Raw genomic sequence first — 13,934 nt, forward strand, 5'->3', positions numbered from 1 at the left:
TTAAATCACCTTAACGTATCTCATTTTGCTTCATATGCAGTAACTCTTTCCAATTGTAACTCTTTCCAATTGTAACCCTTTCCAATTGTAACCCTTTCCAATTGCAACTTCTTTTTTTTTTATTTTTATTTATTTTTTTTTTTTGTTCCCTCATGCGTATGTGGGCGTTTTAATTTTCCTGACGCTCATTTCAAAACATGCCAAATGGAATGTGCCACACTGTTTCGTTCGTCATTTTTTCGTAACGGTAGAGAAGTAGCCCTTGTTATTCAGCCCCCCTCCTCCCTCCTCCTTAACTGCACAGGCAGAAAAGAAGCATCCACCCCAAAGAGGTGTTTTTCTAAAGGGTACGCTCTCTAGAGGAGGTAGTGTTTCTCTATATTCCGCCAAGTTCCTTTCGAACCGGTAAAGAAGCAGGACGTAGAGCAAAGCTGATCGATACGGCACAGTGATATACCTACTTCTTCCTCCTAAGAGTGAACACAAAATGAACGAACCAACTGACGGAAAAGCCAACGACAGGAAGAGGAAGAAGCCGGATGAGAATGTAGAGGAGGGAAAGGACCCCGGAAAGTCCAAAAAAAAAGTAGAGTTTGAAAATGACGAAGAGTATGAAAAGTACCTCGTGAGTAACTTCAAGAAGGGGTCTGCCCGAGGAAGCGGGGGCGACGGCCGGCATGAAAGTCGGCGCGAAAGCCGCCGCGAAAACCGGCGCGAAGGTGGCCGTGAGAGCAGTCCTGCCGAGGACTACGCCCTCTCCGACATGATCAAGAGCTTCTACAACGAAGTGAAGAAGTACAAAACGGTAGACGACATGGCGAACGAAATTAAAAGACTAGCAATACAAAACATTAAGAAAAATCTGGAGATTATCTGTAACAACGAATGCACTAGTTCCTTTTTTTTGGAGAAGTACAGAGTGAAGTACATCAATGAGCAGGCTGAACTCAACGTCAAGTCCGCACAAAATTATTTTAAAGAATTTCTAATACTTTACAATAGCAACAATTTTGATGACTTCAGCTTGGAGGTGAATACCAACGTGGAGAAAAAGGCTGCTGGGGAGGACAACGAAAAAAAGGAGAAAAATGGCGAACAGGGTGAAGAAGCAGCTAAGCAGCCAGGAGAAGCAGCTAATCAGCCGGAAGAAGCAGCTAATCAGCCGGAAGAAGTAGCCAACCAGCCAGAAGAAGCAGCCAATCAGCCAGAAGAAGAAGACCCCCAAGTGATGGACCACGCTCAGAATAGCCACGGTGATGATACTAACAATGGGGAGAGGTCTCCAAATAAAAATCAAATCAGCGGAAAAAATAGCCATGCAAATGATGAAATGTACAAAACCAACACATGGAAAGAAAAAATGAAATGCAAAATTGAAAATGCAAATGAAAATACAAACGTTTTGATAAAAATTGTAAATTATTTAGCTAGCACGTCACTACACATCGACCACATACCAGTTAACATAAAAAAGTTCGATGTGATAAAAAAGTTAAACGAACTAAATTACGACGTGTTGAATGCAAATATTTGGGACACGTATAGCTCAAAAGAAAGCAGACCCTTTTCCTTATCCATCTCAACAGTTCCTTCTTTTTACAGAAAGGCAAATATATACTTTAAAAAGCACAACAAAACGAGTGACCTTTTAAGTGCCCTCCGTGAAAAACCACGTAGTGTTGAAATCAATGGCTGGTACTTAAATAACGTAAAAAGGAATAATTACAATTATGTGGACTTGAGGATATGCCCTCCTATATGTTCCCACGTAGAAGTAATTAAAGCCGATTATGAGAAGGCTAAAATGTTGGTTAGAAAGCTGGATGCTTCTTGCCATATCGATGCGGATCTCTTGGATCGCATACGGGAAGAGGCCTACATCGAGATCAGGCAGAAGAAGAGGAAGTTGGCGGAGGGTCAAGCGGACGGAAAAGGCGGCGATGTAGCGGACGGAGAAGCCGGTGGTGTAGCGGCCCAAGCGGTTGCACCAAGCAATAGTCAGAATAACGCTAGTGGGGAGAGTGCCGACCAACTGGGAGACAGCCCCATCATAGAAATCATCGAAGAGAACAAAAATCTCAGTGTGACAAAAAAATTGGACATCTTAATTGTATACCTCCGATTTGTGCATAACTTCTGTTACTACTCAGCGAGGAAATTCAACACTTACGACGAAATGGTGAGAGAGTGTGGCTACTTTTACCTGCGCGTGAACATGCAGAATAAGTTTTACAACAACTTGATCCCTGTTTTTTACGAAAATTTTAACGTAAGCAAGTTGGAACAGTACGGACAGCATGAGCAGGAGAAAGGCTGGATAAGCAACTCCGCGGATGCCTTCGAACGTGATGAACGTGGCAACTATGACGACGTTGTGGACGGACCACTTGCAGAGGGATACCAACCCAACCAGGAGACCAACCCAAATGAAAAACTCCCCAGCTCCTCCCCTCTCCATCGCCTAAAGAAGAAATACTTTAACGATGTGGATAGCTTATCGGAATATCAACTCAAATGGCTTCTCCACTTCGAGGAAGAAATTAAGGACGCCATAAATGCAAACTATAATGAACAGATAGAAATCGAAAAGACAAAAGAATTTATGAACATTTTGAAAAATAATTATATTTTAAAACCAAGTGATAATCCTCGTGGTGACGAAAAAAGTGAAATACGTTGTGCTAAGTGCAAGAAGCTTTTCAACCACATTAAGGACGTCCCTAACCATATCTTCATTAAGCATAGCCAAATTAAATTAAAACTCATCACAGAAACGGAAGCAGAGATAATGAAGAAATATTTTTACGAAGCCCCTCACAGTTTTCATTTCCTCTTTATGATGGAAAAAAAATATAATTCTGGTCATTCGAAGAGCCATTTAAGTAAAAATATTTTTAAAAAACCCAAAAATTTTAAAAATCAGAATTTTCACCTCCTGCCGAACAGCACGAGGAATGACTACAAAGATTTTGACGACCCCAGCTTGAATGTCTTCGAGAATGTAAAGCAGAGTGCTCCCAAGAAGAGCGATTTTTACGACGACACGTAAAGGGGGTGGGTGGGAGTTCTACCCACGCGTTTATGTGGTATGCCATGTCCCCATTGGTGGATTAAAGCCGTTGGGAGAACAGTTCACATCGTGAGCTGCACGAATTGGGAGAGTGGGCCGCTCACCCAAATGTGGACCCTCAAATGAAGACCTTTTTTTTACACGCAAAAAAAGCTGTGTACATGCACATTGGTTCTCCGTCGATGCGCCCCTGCCACTGCTGTCATACCTTCCTGAGCGTGTCCTTCTGGTGGAGCACGCAAAACGGGTTGCACGGATGTACTAATATGTACGTGCCCCCCCTCTTTAATGGGATAGCCACCCGCGACAGGGTACCAATCTTTACAGTTTGATTAAATTCGATACCAAAATTAATTTTTAAAAAATCTCTTTTTTAAAGAAAAATACAATTTTGTGAGAAATTTGGACAAACTGAAATGTGCTGCAATTTTTCATCTCGCAGGAGATGGTAAAAAAGTAGCCAAATGGTCCCTTTTAGAAAAGTGGGGACAACGCAAATAAAGCAAAGCTGCTTTTCTTTTTCCCCCCACATATGATGCACGCAGCAGGGGGAGGCCATTATCTATGTGTGAAGAACTGCAGAATATTGTTTGCTTACTACCCATTCACGATATGTGTGCGCACGCATATGGAAGGGGTACCCGTGGGGGAAGCAGCTTTCGCAACAGAGCTTACCTGCATAGTATATGCTTCCCATCACCCTCATTTGCCTCCCCCCCCGCTAACCGCTTATACCGCGTATACCGCTTATGCCGCGTATGCCGCGTATACCGCTTATGCCGCGTATACCGCTTATGCCGCTTATACCGCTTATGCCGCTATACCGCCTTCTCCCTTTTAGGGCGGGTCTCCACACCCTTCCCGTCTACATAACACCGCAACACGTAAAGCAACAATAAGGCGGCCTCGAAACTGCGAGTGTATATGTGTGGGGTGACCAAGAAAAGGCACAACACTTTGTATTTTCATGTACACGCGTAACGGTACTAGCTATATGGTTGCCATGTAGTCCTACAGAAGTCTCTCTATACGAATGAGAGTGAGACGTGGCGACACCCAATCTTACCACTTTAGTTATACATACTCTCCACTCATGACCATGAAATGGCCCATACAAAATTTGCCTTAAAAAATGAGAGAAAAAGTGAAGGTCATAAAATAAAGAAAAGTACATCACAGCAAAGTAGCCACATATTGGTGTACACTCCCCTCAGGTCAATTTTAGAAAATACAGGGGGACATCCTTTTTTGGCTATTTTTTTTTTTTCTCATCCACATAGGTAATACACGCATGAAATGTTTATCTTTGCGTTCCTACTCACGGCAAGCATTTTCTTAAACTCCCACTCCACTGAGCTAGCAAGTCGAGAAAGAACTACTACAGTTTTCCGCTTTCTAGCCAGCGGAAAATTTATCACCCATAAAATACATACATAAATAAAAATATGTACAAAAGCATAGCGATGGAGACGTCGAATTTTTTCCCTTTTTCCACAAACCATTAACATATGCGTTACATATAAAGTACCATTGCTTCTCCTCTTCTGTGAATAAAAAAACAAGATACCTTTGAAGATGGTTACTTAAATTGATATTTGGTTACATGGGAATGCCGCGGAGAAGCAATTATTTCAGCGCATATAATTTTGTGCGGCATAAACTACCATATGTTATGTACATGTACTCACATTTTTATGTTTGTTCCTATGAGTTTGTTTTATTCGTGCTCTCCTGCAAAGAAACATAGCAAATATTATTTACGGCGAATGTACAATAACGCCTTTTCTTTTTCCATTTTTTTCCTTTCCCGTAATTTGACCCCAGAAGGAAAGAGAAGCAGATAATTCTTTTCTATATAATACCCAGCTGAGTCGAAGGGGAAAAAAAAAAAAAAAAAAAGAAAACGTAAAAAATATGGCCATTCGGAATAAGTAGAGAAGAAGAAGAAAAAGTTGTCAAAAAGTGAAAGTTGAACATGCTGAGGGATTTTCCTAAGGGGGAGAAAGAGTGAAAGAGAGCAGAATAGCGCAAAATAGAGAAGCCGCTTTTCTTTGGGACGCCCACAAGGAAAAAGATACCCACACGAATAACAGTCAGTGGAGCGGCGCTCAAATGCGCACAGTTACATAAATAAACGTAATCCGTTTACATACTCGTACTGCCGAGTGGGGATACCAAAATGTGGAGGAAAGCAGTCGGAAGCTACTTCGGCGGTAAGGGCGACGCCAAGGAAGACGAGGACGCAGCTGCGGCTGAAGGCAAACCAAATGATGAGGCAGCAGATGCAAACCCCAGGGAAGAACAGAAGGAAGTCAAAGAGGAACCGAATTTGGAGGAGGTTCCCAAGCCGAGTACAACTCGAAGGGGAAGGCCTTCCACAAAGAAAGGAACCAAGGGGAAGGATAGCAAGGGAGAAAAAGGGGCATCGGAAAATAAGGAGGCACCTGATCAAAAAAGCAAAGATGGTAGCGGTGGCAGCGGTGACAGCGGTGGCACCGGTAATGTTGGCGGAAGTGAAGCAAACCAGGGCGACGCCAACGATGGCAGCGCCCTAAAGGAAGGGAGCGGGGACGCAGGCGAGAACGCGGATGAGACCAAAAGTGTGAAAAAGAAAAAAAACAAAGAGGAGGAGGACCCACAATCACAGCAATCGCAACAGTCGCAAGAACTGCAAAAGGAATCGCCGCATGAAGCGGAAGGGGACGCTAACGAGGCACGTAGCAAAAGACGCAGCGAATCGCGCGAAAAAAAAAGCGAGCCTGCGGAAAAGGAAAGCTCAGCTGGAAACAATCCGTCAGACGAAAAAAAGGCAAGAGAGAAAAGTCGCGAAAAGGCAAGCAGCGACCTGCAGGAAAAGATGAAAATAATTAAGGAGAAGCTCAAGTCGAGCGAGCGCAGTCAGGGGGCAAGCATGGAAGAGCTCCAGAACAAAGAGGAGGGACGAAGTAGAGAAAAGGGACGAAGCAGGGAAGATGGGCGAAGTAAAGAAGAGGGACGAAGCAGGGAAGAGGGGCGAAGTAGAGAAGAGGGGCGAAGCAGGGAAGAGGGACGCAGCAAAAGAAAGCACAAGGATGTGCCATCAAGCAGCGATGAAGCCCACTCCTCTAAAAGGAAGAGGCGAAGCGGAGAAAGGGGCATGGAAGAGAGAGGCGAAAATGTAAGTAGGCACCGACATAGGAGTAGAGAAAGAGAGAGGAGCGAAGAAGGAGATAGAGACAGAGACAGAGACAGAGAGGGGGACAGAAGCTTAGAAAGAATTCGAAGCAAGGATCTGGCCAGGAGCAGAGGCAGGCACCGAAGCAGAAGTAGACATCGCAGCAGAAGCAGACACAGGAGCCGAAGCAGAGGAAGACACCGCAGTAGAAGCAGAAGCAGAGGCAGGCATAGAAGCAGACATAGAAGCAGACGAGGAAGAGATAGGAGCAAAAGGTTAAGTAACAGTGATAGCGACAGCAGCAGTGATGAGAGACATCACCGACACCACCACAAGTCCAGAAGAAGAAGAAAAAGAAGTTCCAGAAATAGTAGTGATAGAGAACACTCCAGTGGAAGCACAGGAAACAGAAATGGATATGACAGGAAAGACAGATCATCTTCTAGCGAAAGAAGAAGTAAAGAAGGCAGAAAAAAAAAAAAGACAAAATGGGACACTGTAGATGAAAATTTATTGAAAAACAATTTGCTAGATAACAGTGCCAATGGATTACTGCAACAGCAGAATTTAGCACTAGCTAATGGTTTGGGGGCAAATAACAAAGTGACCCCATTAGGTAGAAACCCTTACGAAGTGGAAGGAGATAAAAAGCAAAGAAAATTATACATTGGTAATATTCCGCCCAACTCGAAACAGGAAGAGTTATTGGATTTTTTCAACAACACTTTAGGATCAATTATAAAAGATTCTAGTTTGGAAATAAAAATAGGAGACATTGTATTGATGCCAATATTGAAGTGTGAAATATTCAACGTTGAATCTAGATTTTGTTTTCTAGAATTTAGAAGCCTTGAAATTACATGGCTTTGTCTAAGGCTAGATGCTATTTCGTTTAATAATTATTGCTTACGGATAGCTAGACCACATGATTTCGTTCCTCCCCCAGGAGGGGACCCAGCACTGACTGTCGTATTCACAGATATCAATCACGAAGTATTCGAAATGGTGAAACCGGTAAAAATCGCTCCAGTAAGAAGCACAGGAGATGATGACAACAAATTATATATACAGAATTTGCCCCACGATTTGAGAGATGATCAGATAAGAGACCTGCTACAGCAGTTTGGGAAACTAAAAGGATTTAACGTTATAAAAGATTTAAATACTGGATTGAATAAAGGCTATGGTTTCTTTGAATATGAAGATAGTAACTGCACACCTATTGCCATGCACGCTTTGAATGGCTTTGTGTGTGGACAGAACATACTTAACGTAAAAAAAGCTACATTCGGAAAAAGCCAAAATAGTACGCAAAATGCAAACACGACAAGTTTAGCAACTGGCAGTGTCGATTTGCCAGTGTCACTTTTGCCAAATTCCATTTCGCAAAAAATTCTGAGTAATTCCATCATAGGTTTGCAAATTCAGGCGTCCAGAAAAATTGGCGAAAAATCTTCTCGAGTGGTTCAACTCACCAATGCTGTTTTTCAGGAGGATTTACTTATCGATAGTCAGTATGAGGAAATATTAAAGGATATTAAGGAAGAAGCTGAAAAATATGGGCCCCTTCAAAACATTGTAATTCCAAAACCAAATAAGGATTTGTCCTACACGGAAGGCGTTGGCAAAATTTTTCTTCATTACGCAGATGAAACTACGGCCAGGAAGGCACAGTACATGTTAAATGGGAGACTGTTCGAGAAGAGAGTAGTATGCGCTGCGTTCTACTCGGAGGAGAAGTTCCTGGCGGGGAAATACGTCCTCTCATAGTATGAATTGGCTTCCCATGGGCGCGGAAACCTAACGGGATGGGCCGATCTAGCAAGAGAAAAGACGCACCATTTGGCGCAGCTTAGCCTGCTTTGTGACTTGTAATTGTAAGAGGGTATGTGTAATGAGGGGGAAAAAAAAACAAAAGAGAAGAGAGTAGAAGAGAACAGAAGGGAACATAACATAACAAAATGTTAAAAGTTAAAAATTTTTCTATTTTTTTTATTTTCTTTTTTATTGCCTGCACCGTTCATAATTTTTATCCGTATTTTTAGCTACACAGAAAAAAAAAAAAAAAAAACTAGCCAAAACACGTTGCAGCTAGCCAAGAAAAGGTCACCCCCAAATGGAAACAACAGAGACGTGGAATACTTCCAAAAAAGTCTTCCCTATTTGGATGTTCCCCGAACGGAGATGCATACCTTAACTACCTCTTTGTGTAAATAAGAGAACACATCGAAACCGCGTGCCCCACGCCTTTTCGCCCCCCTTTGTACATGTATATCCCGATTTGCTCATATCATCCAAAACACACCTGTTATTTATTTTTTTTTTTTTACACTTGTAATTAAAAAAAACATAAAACGTTTCTTTTATTTAAGATAATGAAACATGTTTTTCACGTTAAATTCCGCTGCCCAGTTGGGTGCGAAATGCGCGTGTGAATCTTCCCTAAATAGCGCAAAAGGCATGTATAATATGAGCTGGAGGAGGCAACTACGCACGGGGAGAAAGGTGCGAAAAAGTTTTGCTACTCTCCCTTTGTCGCTTAGAAGTGCGTGGGGAGAGAGTTCCACAGTTGGATGTTTTATTTTTTTTATTAATCCAAAACATGGCTACTAGATCTGCAAGAAAGTATCACAGAACGGGCAAAATGCAATTTTAAAAAGGCTCCCTTTTGGCGGTGGCCTATCTCAGACTCCATCGACAATTCATTGTTAAAAAGGGTGACAGCAGATTTGGGCGTAATCCTGCGTAATCCTGCGTCATGCCGCGTCACACCGCGTCATCCCACACGTTAAGAAATAAAATAATTTTTTTATAAGGTACATTGTGTGTTTCAGTTTTTTTTTCTGTTTGTTAATTTGATACAAGATAAAATGTGTTTTTATATGTTCTTTTAAAAAAAAATAAATGAGGCTTTAAAATAAATATATATATATATATGTATCTACCTTTGTATATATATATAAGTATGCATGCATGTATGTATGTGTACGTATGCACTTATTTAATATATATGGTATGTTATATAAGCTACATTACTTGAAAATTAATTCAAAGATGAGAAGGGCGCGCAACAAATTAAAAACACTACACATGGTCTGCTGTTTTTGTTCATATAAATAAATATATATGCGTGTATATATTTATTTATCTACCTGTATTTATATATTAAAAAAAATAATAATATAAGGTAGAATATATCCACTGGTATGTGCTGCGATGTGTAGACATATATGCACGCTGCATATACACTTACACGAACGCCTCGAACACGCACATATACACTCAACACGCAGGGATGCATATGGAGCAAGCAGCTGCGCACACATATGTATGCACATATATATATGTGTACATATATACAAGCACACATATGCACGCATATGCACAACTTACACGCACACATATGCATATACTCATTACATAAGCATGCGCACATTTTACATGGTTGTATAATAAAAACACTATATTGCAGTTTGAAAATGTGTACAAGCATAGAATAGGATGGAATTTTTTTTTTTTTAAATGTACAATTCTCATTTACAAAGCATCTTCGGTCTTAAAAATGCATCTTCCACGTGAACTCTAGTACTGATTTCTGGCTTCTTTGAAAAAAAAAAAAGGATTTTACAAATAGTCCGCAACCTGATGGGGGGGGAAGGGGAAAACGGGGGGAAAATGAGGCAACCGTGTGTGGCAATTACGTACATAAATGTGTACACATATACATGCGTGTGTATGCAAGCGCATTTATATGCCAATGCTGCTCGCTGCTCGCTACTCCCTCGCAAGTACCTCCAATGGCATCTCCTCAATTTGCGTGCTGTAGTAGGACTCGATTTTCTTCAACTTGTCCTTCTCCTTGTCGTCGTTGGTGACAAAGTTGATGGCAACTCCCTTACGACCGAATCGACCGGAACGACCAATTCTGTGAATGTACGTGTCGGGTGAGCAGGGCAAGTCGTAGTTAATGACTAGAGACACTTGCTGCACATCAATACCTCTAGCTAACAAATCAGTGGTGACCAAAACTCTGGTTGAGCCAGACCTAAATTCTCTCATAATTAAATCTCTGTCCTTTTGGTCCATATCACCATGCATGCAAGATACGGTAAAAAGTCGGTTGTGCATTTCCTGGGTTAAAATGTCGACCTTTTTTCGGGTGTTACAATAAATGATACTCTGGGTGATGGTTAGAGTTTCATATAAATCACATAAGGTATCTAATTTCCATTCTTCCTTTTCCACAGCCACGTAAAACTGTCGGATACCTTCCAAAGTTAACTCATCCTTTTTGACTAATATAGTTTTAGGATCTCTCATAAATCTTGTCGTCAATTCTAAAATTTCTTGTGGCATGGTGGCAGAGAACAAGGCAACCTGAATATCTGGGACCAACTTTTTAAAAACTTCATATATTTGTGCCTTAAATCCCCTGGAGAGCATTTCGTCTGCCTCATCCAAAATGAACAACTTCAGCCTATCCACTCCTAAGTGTCTTTTGTCAATCATATCGTACACTCTACCTGGGGTTCCCACAACCATGTGCACACCTTGCTTCAGTTTGTCGATGTCTTCTCGCACGACGGTTCCTCCGACGCACGCGTGGCACTTAACCTTGAGGTAGTCTCCCAGGGCCAAAACAACCTACGCGGAGAGGGAGAAAAAATTGGAGAAAAATAACAAAAATTTTAAAAAACGCTGAAAAATTGGGCAAATTTTGGCAAAACTGGAAAAAGCAGCAAAACTAGGACAAATGTGTAGCGGCGCAAAAGAGGAAAAACAAAAGGGGCCGCTCTGCTGCGCTGCCCCCTTTGGTCGACGCGGACACAAGCAGCTACCGCGCAACACGTGCTTCCCCTCAACCACACTTACCTTCTGAATTTGCTGAGCCAACTCACGGGTTGGGGCTAAAATTAAAGCCTGGCAAGCAACATAGTCGTAGTTAATTAACTGCAGAGAAGAAATCACAAAGGTGGCAGTCTTTCCCGTTCCAGATTGAGCCTGACCAATCGTGTCGTAGCCATTCAATATTGGCTTAATACCTCTTTGCTGAATGGCTGATGGTTTTTCAAAACCGTACGAATAAATACCTCTTAATAATTTTTCATTCAAACCAAGTGCATCAAATGTGTCAACAATTTCTTCTGTGTTTCCTTCAATGTCGTTTTCATTGGTAAATTTTTCGTCCTTAGTGCTCATTTTTACTTAATCTGAGGGGGGAAAAAAAAAAAGAAAAAAAGAGGGGAGGGAAAAAAAATATGACTTGGTTGAAACATATTCTGAAAAATGCTGTGCACAGTTACTCCCCCACGTCGGGCTCACTCAGAGCAGACGGATAACTGTGCCACAAGTAAGGACACACCGCTCGGTGTTGGCTCATGCCAATACGCTCGCATGCAATCGGGTATAAAAACACCACGTTGTCACATAATCCCGTGATGCACGCTATTGTGCATTTGCCTCATCCACCCGCTAGCATAAAAGCTGGCTTTTCAACGAATGGGTAAAGCGGCGACGGGATGTGGTCGCCGGGTGATCGGCAAGAAAGGGGAACAGTCACACGGTTACATGTGCAGCTATATACGCGGCTATATACGCGGTTATATATGCCGCCAAATATGCCGCCAAATATGCAGCCAAATATGCAGCCAAATATGCAAAGGGGCACACGCGCAAGCACATAAACGCTCCGCTCCACTAGCAAAAACGTGGGTGAGCACTCAGACGAACACCAATTTTACCTGTGGGTAAAGCTGTGGCCTCGAGGTGGGGGTTAATGTTCAGCGTGGGAGCTTGACTAAAGAACAGCAGCGTGTGGTGTGCGCGCGGGGTTTATATATGTACAGGATTTATTGTAGTGCCCTCTCGTTAGGGTTTCTAAACGAGGAACTTTTACAATACGTATATGCAAACTTCACAAGCAGTGCTTTGGAACTGCGGCGCGAGGGAAAAAGTGCGACTTACGTAGTGTACGCTTAAGTAGGTACGCTTACGTGGATAGTACAATTAGATATACTAATGTATAATGCATATGCAGCCGCCTCGGCTATTTTTCCTGATAACTGCAAGGGGGTTGAAAAATGAAGAGCGAAAAAAAGGGAATTAACGAAATGTTCCTTCTATGGAGCAGCACGTACGGGCGTGCAAGTACGTACATTTATTTATAAAAACGTGTACGTGGTGGGAAGTACTCATAAATATCGGTTCACATTTACAATAACAGCATTAACGTGTTATATGCAAATAAAACATAAACGTTGGGATGACTACGCAGGGGGCTGCAATATTTTTTTATGTACAACAAAGCTTTCGTTTCGCTTTCTTCTGCCACGTTGAGTTGCGCTACGTTACGTTACGTTACGCTACGCTACTTTACGTATGTTCTTTTTTTTTATTTTGCTTTTTACTTTACGTGAAGAGAAAACGTACGCGGGGATGCTAAACGCGAGATTGGGATGTTTATCTATATGTATACATGTATATATTTATATACGGCTTTGTACATATTAATTAAAACTTTTATGGGGGGTTAAAGGATTTTGGGGTGGGAAAATTTCGACGTTTTGTTTTGGATTGATATTTTGGGGGGGGGAATAAAAAATATGTTTAAATTTTGTTTATTTTATTTTATTTCAAAAGATATATTAAAAAAAAAAAAAAAAAAGGAAAAAGAAAAAAGAAGAAAAAAAAAAAAAAAAAAAAAAAAAAGGAAACCAACGGGCTTTATGCGCTTTTGGGGGTTGTTATTTTTTTGAAGTTAAAATAAGCTACTTGCGTAAGCACCTTTTTTTTCTGCATGAGGAAAGAACATATTTTATTACTAGTGCGTATGTGATATATAATATATCATTGTATGCACAGAGGAGGGTGGCACGCGGGTATATAGCAATGTGGTATTGATGCGCATATCTGCCGTATGCATATTGCGCGTTTATTTTGTTTATTGTATGCTGATGGGTCTACGGGCAAAAGCCCAACTACTCGTTACGGAAGGCTGTTTGATATAATGGGGGAGCAAAACCCAAGGAACCAACTTTTTTTCCTCAATACATGTAATGCAGGATGCGCGGGTGGCGCACGAGCGGCGTGTATGCAGAGCGTGTGACGTAAAAATGGCTCACATGTACGTGAAAACTCGCATATTTTTTTTGTACCCGTAAAACATATATATATAAAATTTTATGTATGTATGTTTTATACATGTACATTTTATATACGTATATTTTATATACGTATATTTTATATATGTTATATTTTATATAAGTTATAATTTACCTGCTTGTGCGCACAGCTTTGCCCCCTTTGCCGCACATCGCCGATCAGTTTGCCCCTCTACATGTTGAAAAATTTATTTTCATCACCATCACCTCGCCCCTATTTTTTTTTTTTTTGTTTTATACACCTCGCGTAAAGCTGAATAAAAAAAGTTTAACCCAAAAGAGAAAAGAACAAACGGAAGGAAGCGTAATTATTTGTAAGTGTTCAAAATGACGCCATTAATGCAGGCTTCACAAATGGTTGGGAGAGAAAGCCAAAAGGAGGGGAAAAAGAAAAAAAAGAAAAATACCTTTGTATAGCTTCGCAAAATGGTTTGTATTTTACCACAATATATTCGGGAAGGGCAGCCATTGGGGGAAATACAGCCAAAAAAAAAAGAAAAAAAAAAGTGTATTTTTTGAAATCTTCCTCCACCGTAATAGCTGGGCGTTT

At 41.3% G+C, this 13,934-nt stretch overlaps 3 protein-coding genes across 3 annotated transcripts; 2 read left to right on the forward strand and 1 right to left on the reverse strand.

Moving 5' to 3' along the window:
* Positions 1-487: 487 nt before the first annotated feature.
* Positions 488-3,049, forward strand: PCYB_124610 (hypothetical protein; the record flags this gene model as incomplete). Its single annotated transcript, XM_004223794.1, has 2 exons — positions 488-1,539; positions 1,603-3,049. 2 exons carry the CDS (start codon positions 488-490, stop codon positions 3,047-3,049), a joined length of 2,499 nt encoding a protein of 832 aa, XP_004223842.1.
* A 2,200-nt stretch (positions 3,050-5,249) lies between these two features.
* PCYB_124620 (U2 snRNP auxiliary factor) lies at positions 5,250-7,994 on the forward strand (the record flags this gene model as incomplete). The annotated part of the gene is made up of 2 exons (XM_004223795.1): positions 5,250-6,894; positions 6,955-7,994. The coding sequence occupies 2 exons, from the start codon at positions 5,250-5,252 to the stop codon at positions 7,992-7,994; spliced, it is 2,685 nt and encodes an 894-aa protein (XP_004223843.1).
* A 1,854-nt stretch (positions 7,995-9,848) lies between these two features.
* On the reverse strand, positions 9,849-11,423 carry PCYB_124630 (RNA helicase-1; the record flags this gene model as incomplete). Its single annotated transcript, XM_004223796.1, has 3 exons — positions 9,849-9,866; positions 10,017-10,868; positions 11,097-11,423. 3 exons carry the CDS (start codon positions 11,421-11,423, stop codon positions 9,849-9,851), a joined length of 1,197 nt encoding a protein of 398 aa, XP_004223844.1.
* Between the last annotated feature and the right edge of the window lie 2,511 nt (positions 11,424-13,934).

This window comes from Plasmodium cynomolgi, chromosome 12, assembly GCF_000321355.1.
Source record: "Plasmodium cynomolgi strain B DNA, chromosome 12, whole genome shotgun sequence".
NCBI classification, from domain to species: domain Eukaryota; phylum Apicomplexa; class Aconoidasida; order Haemosporida; family Plasmodiidae; genus Plasmodium; species Plasmodium cynomolgi.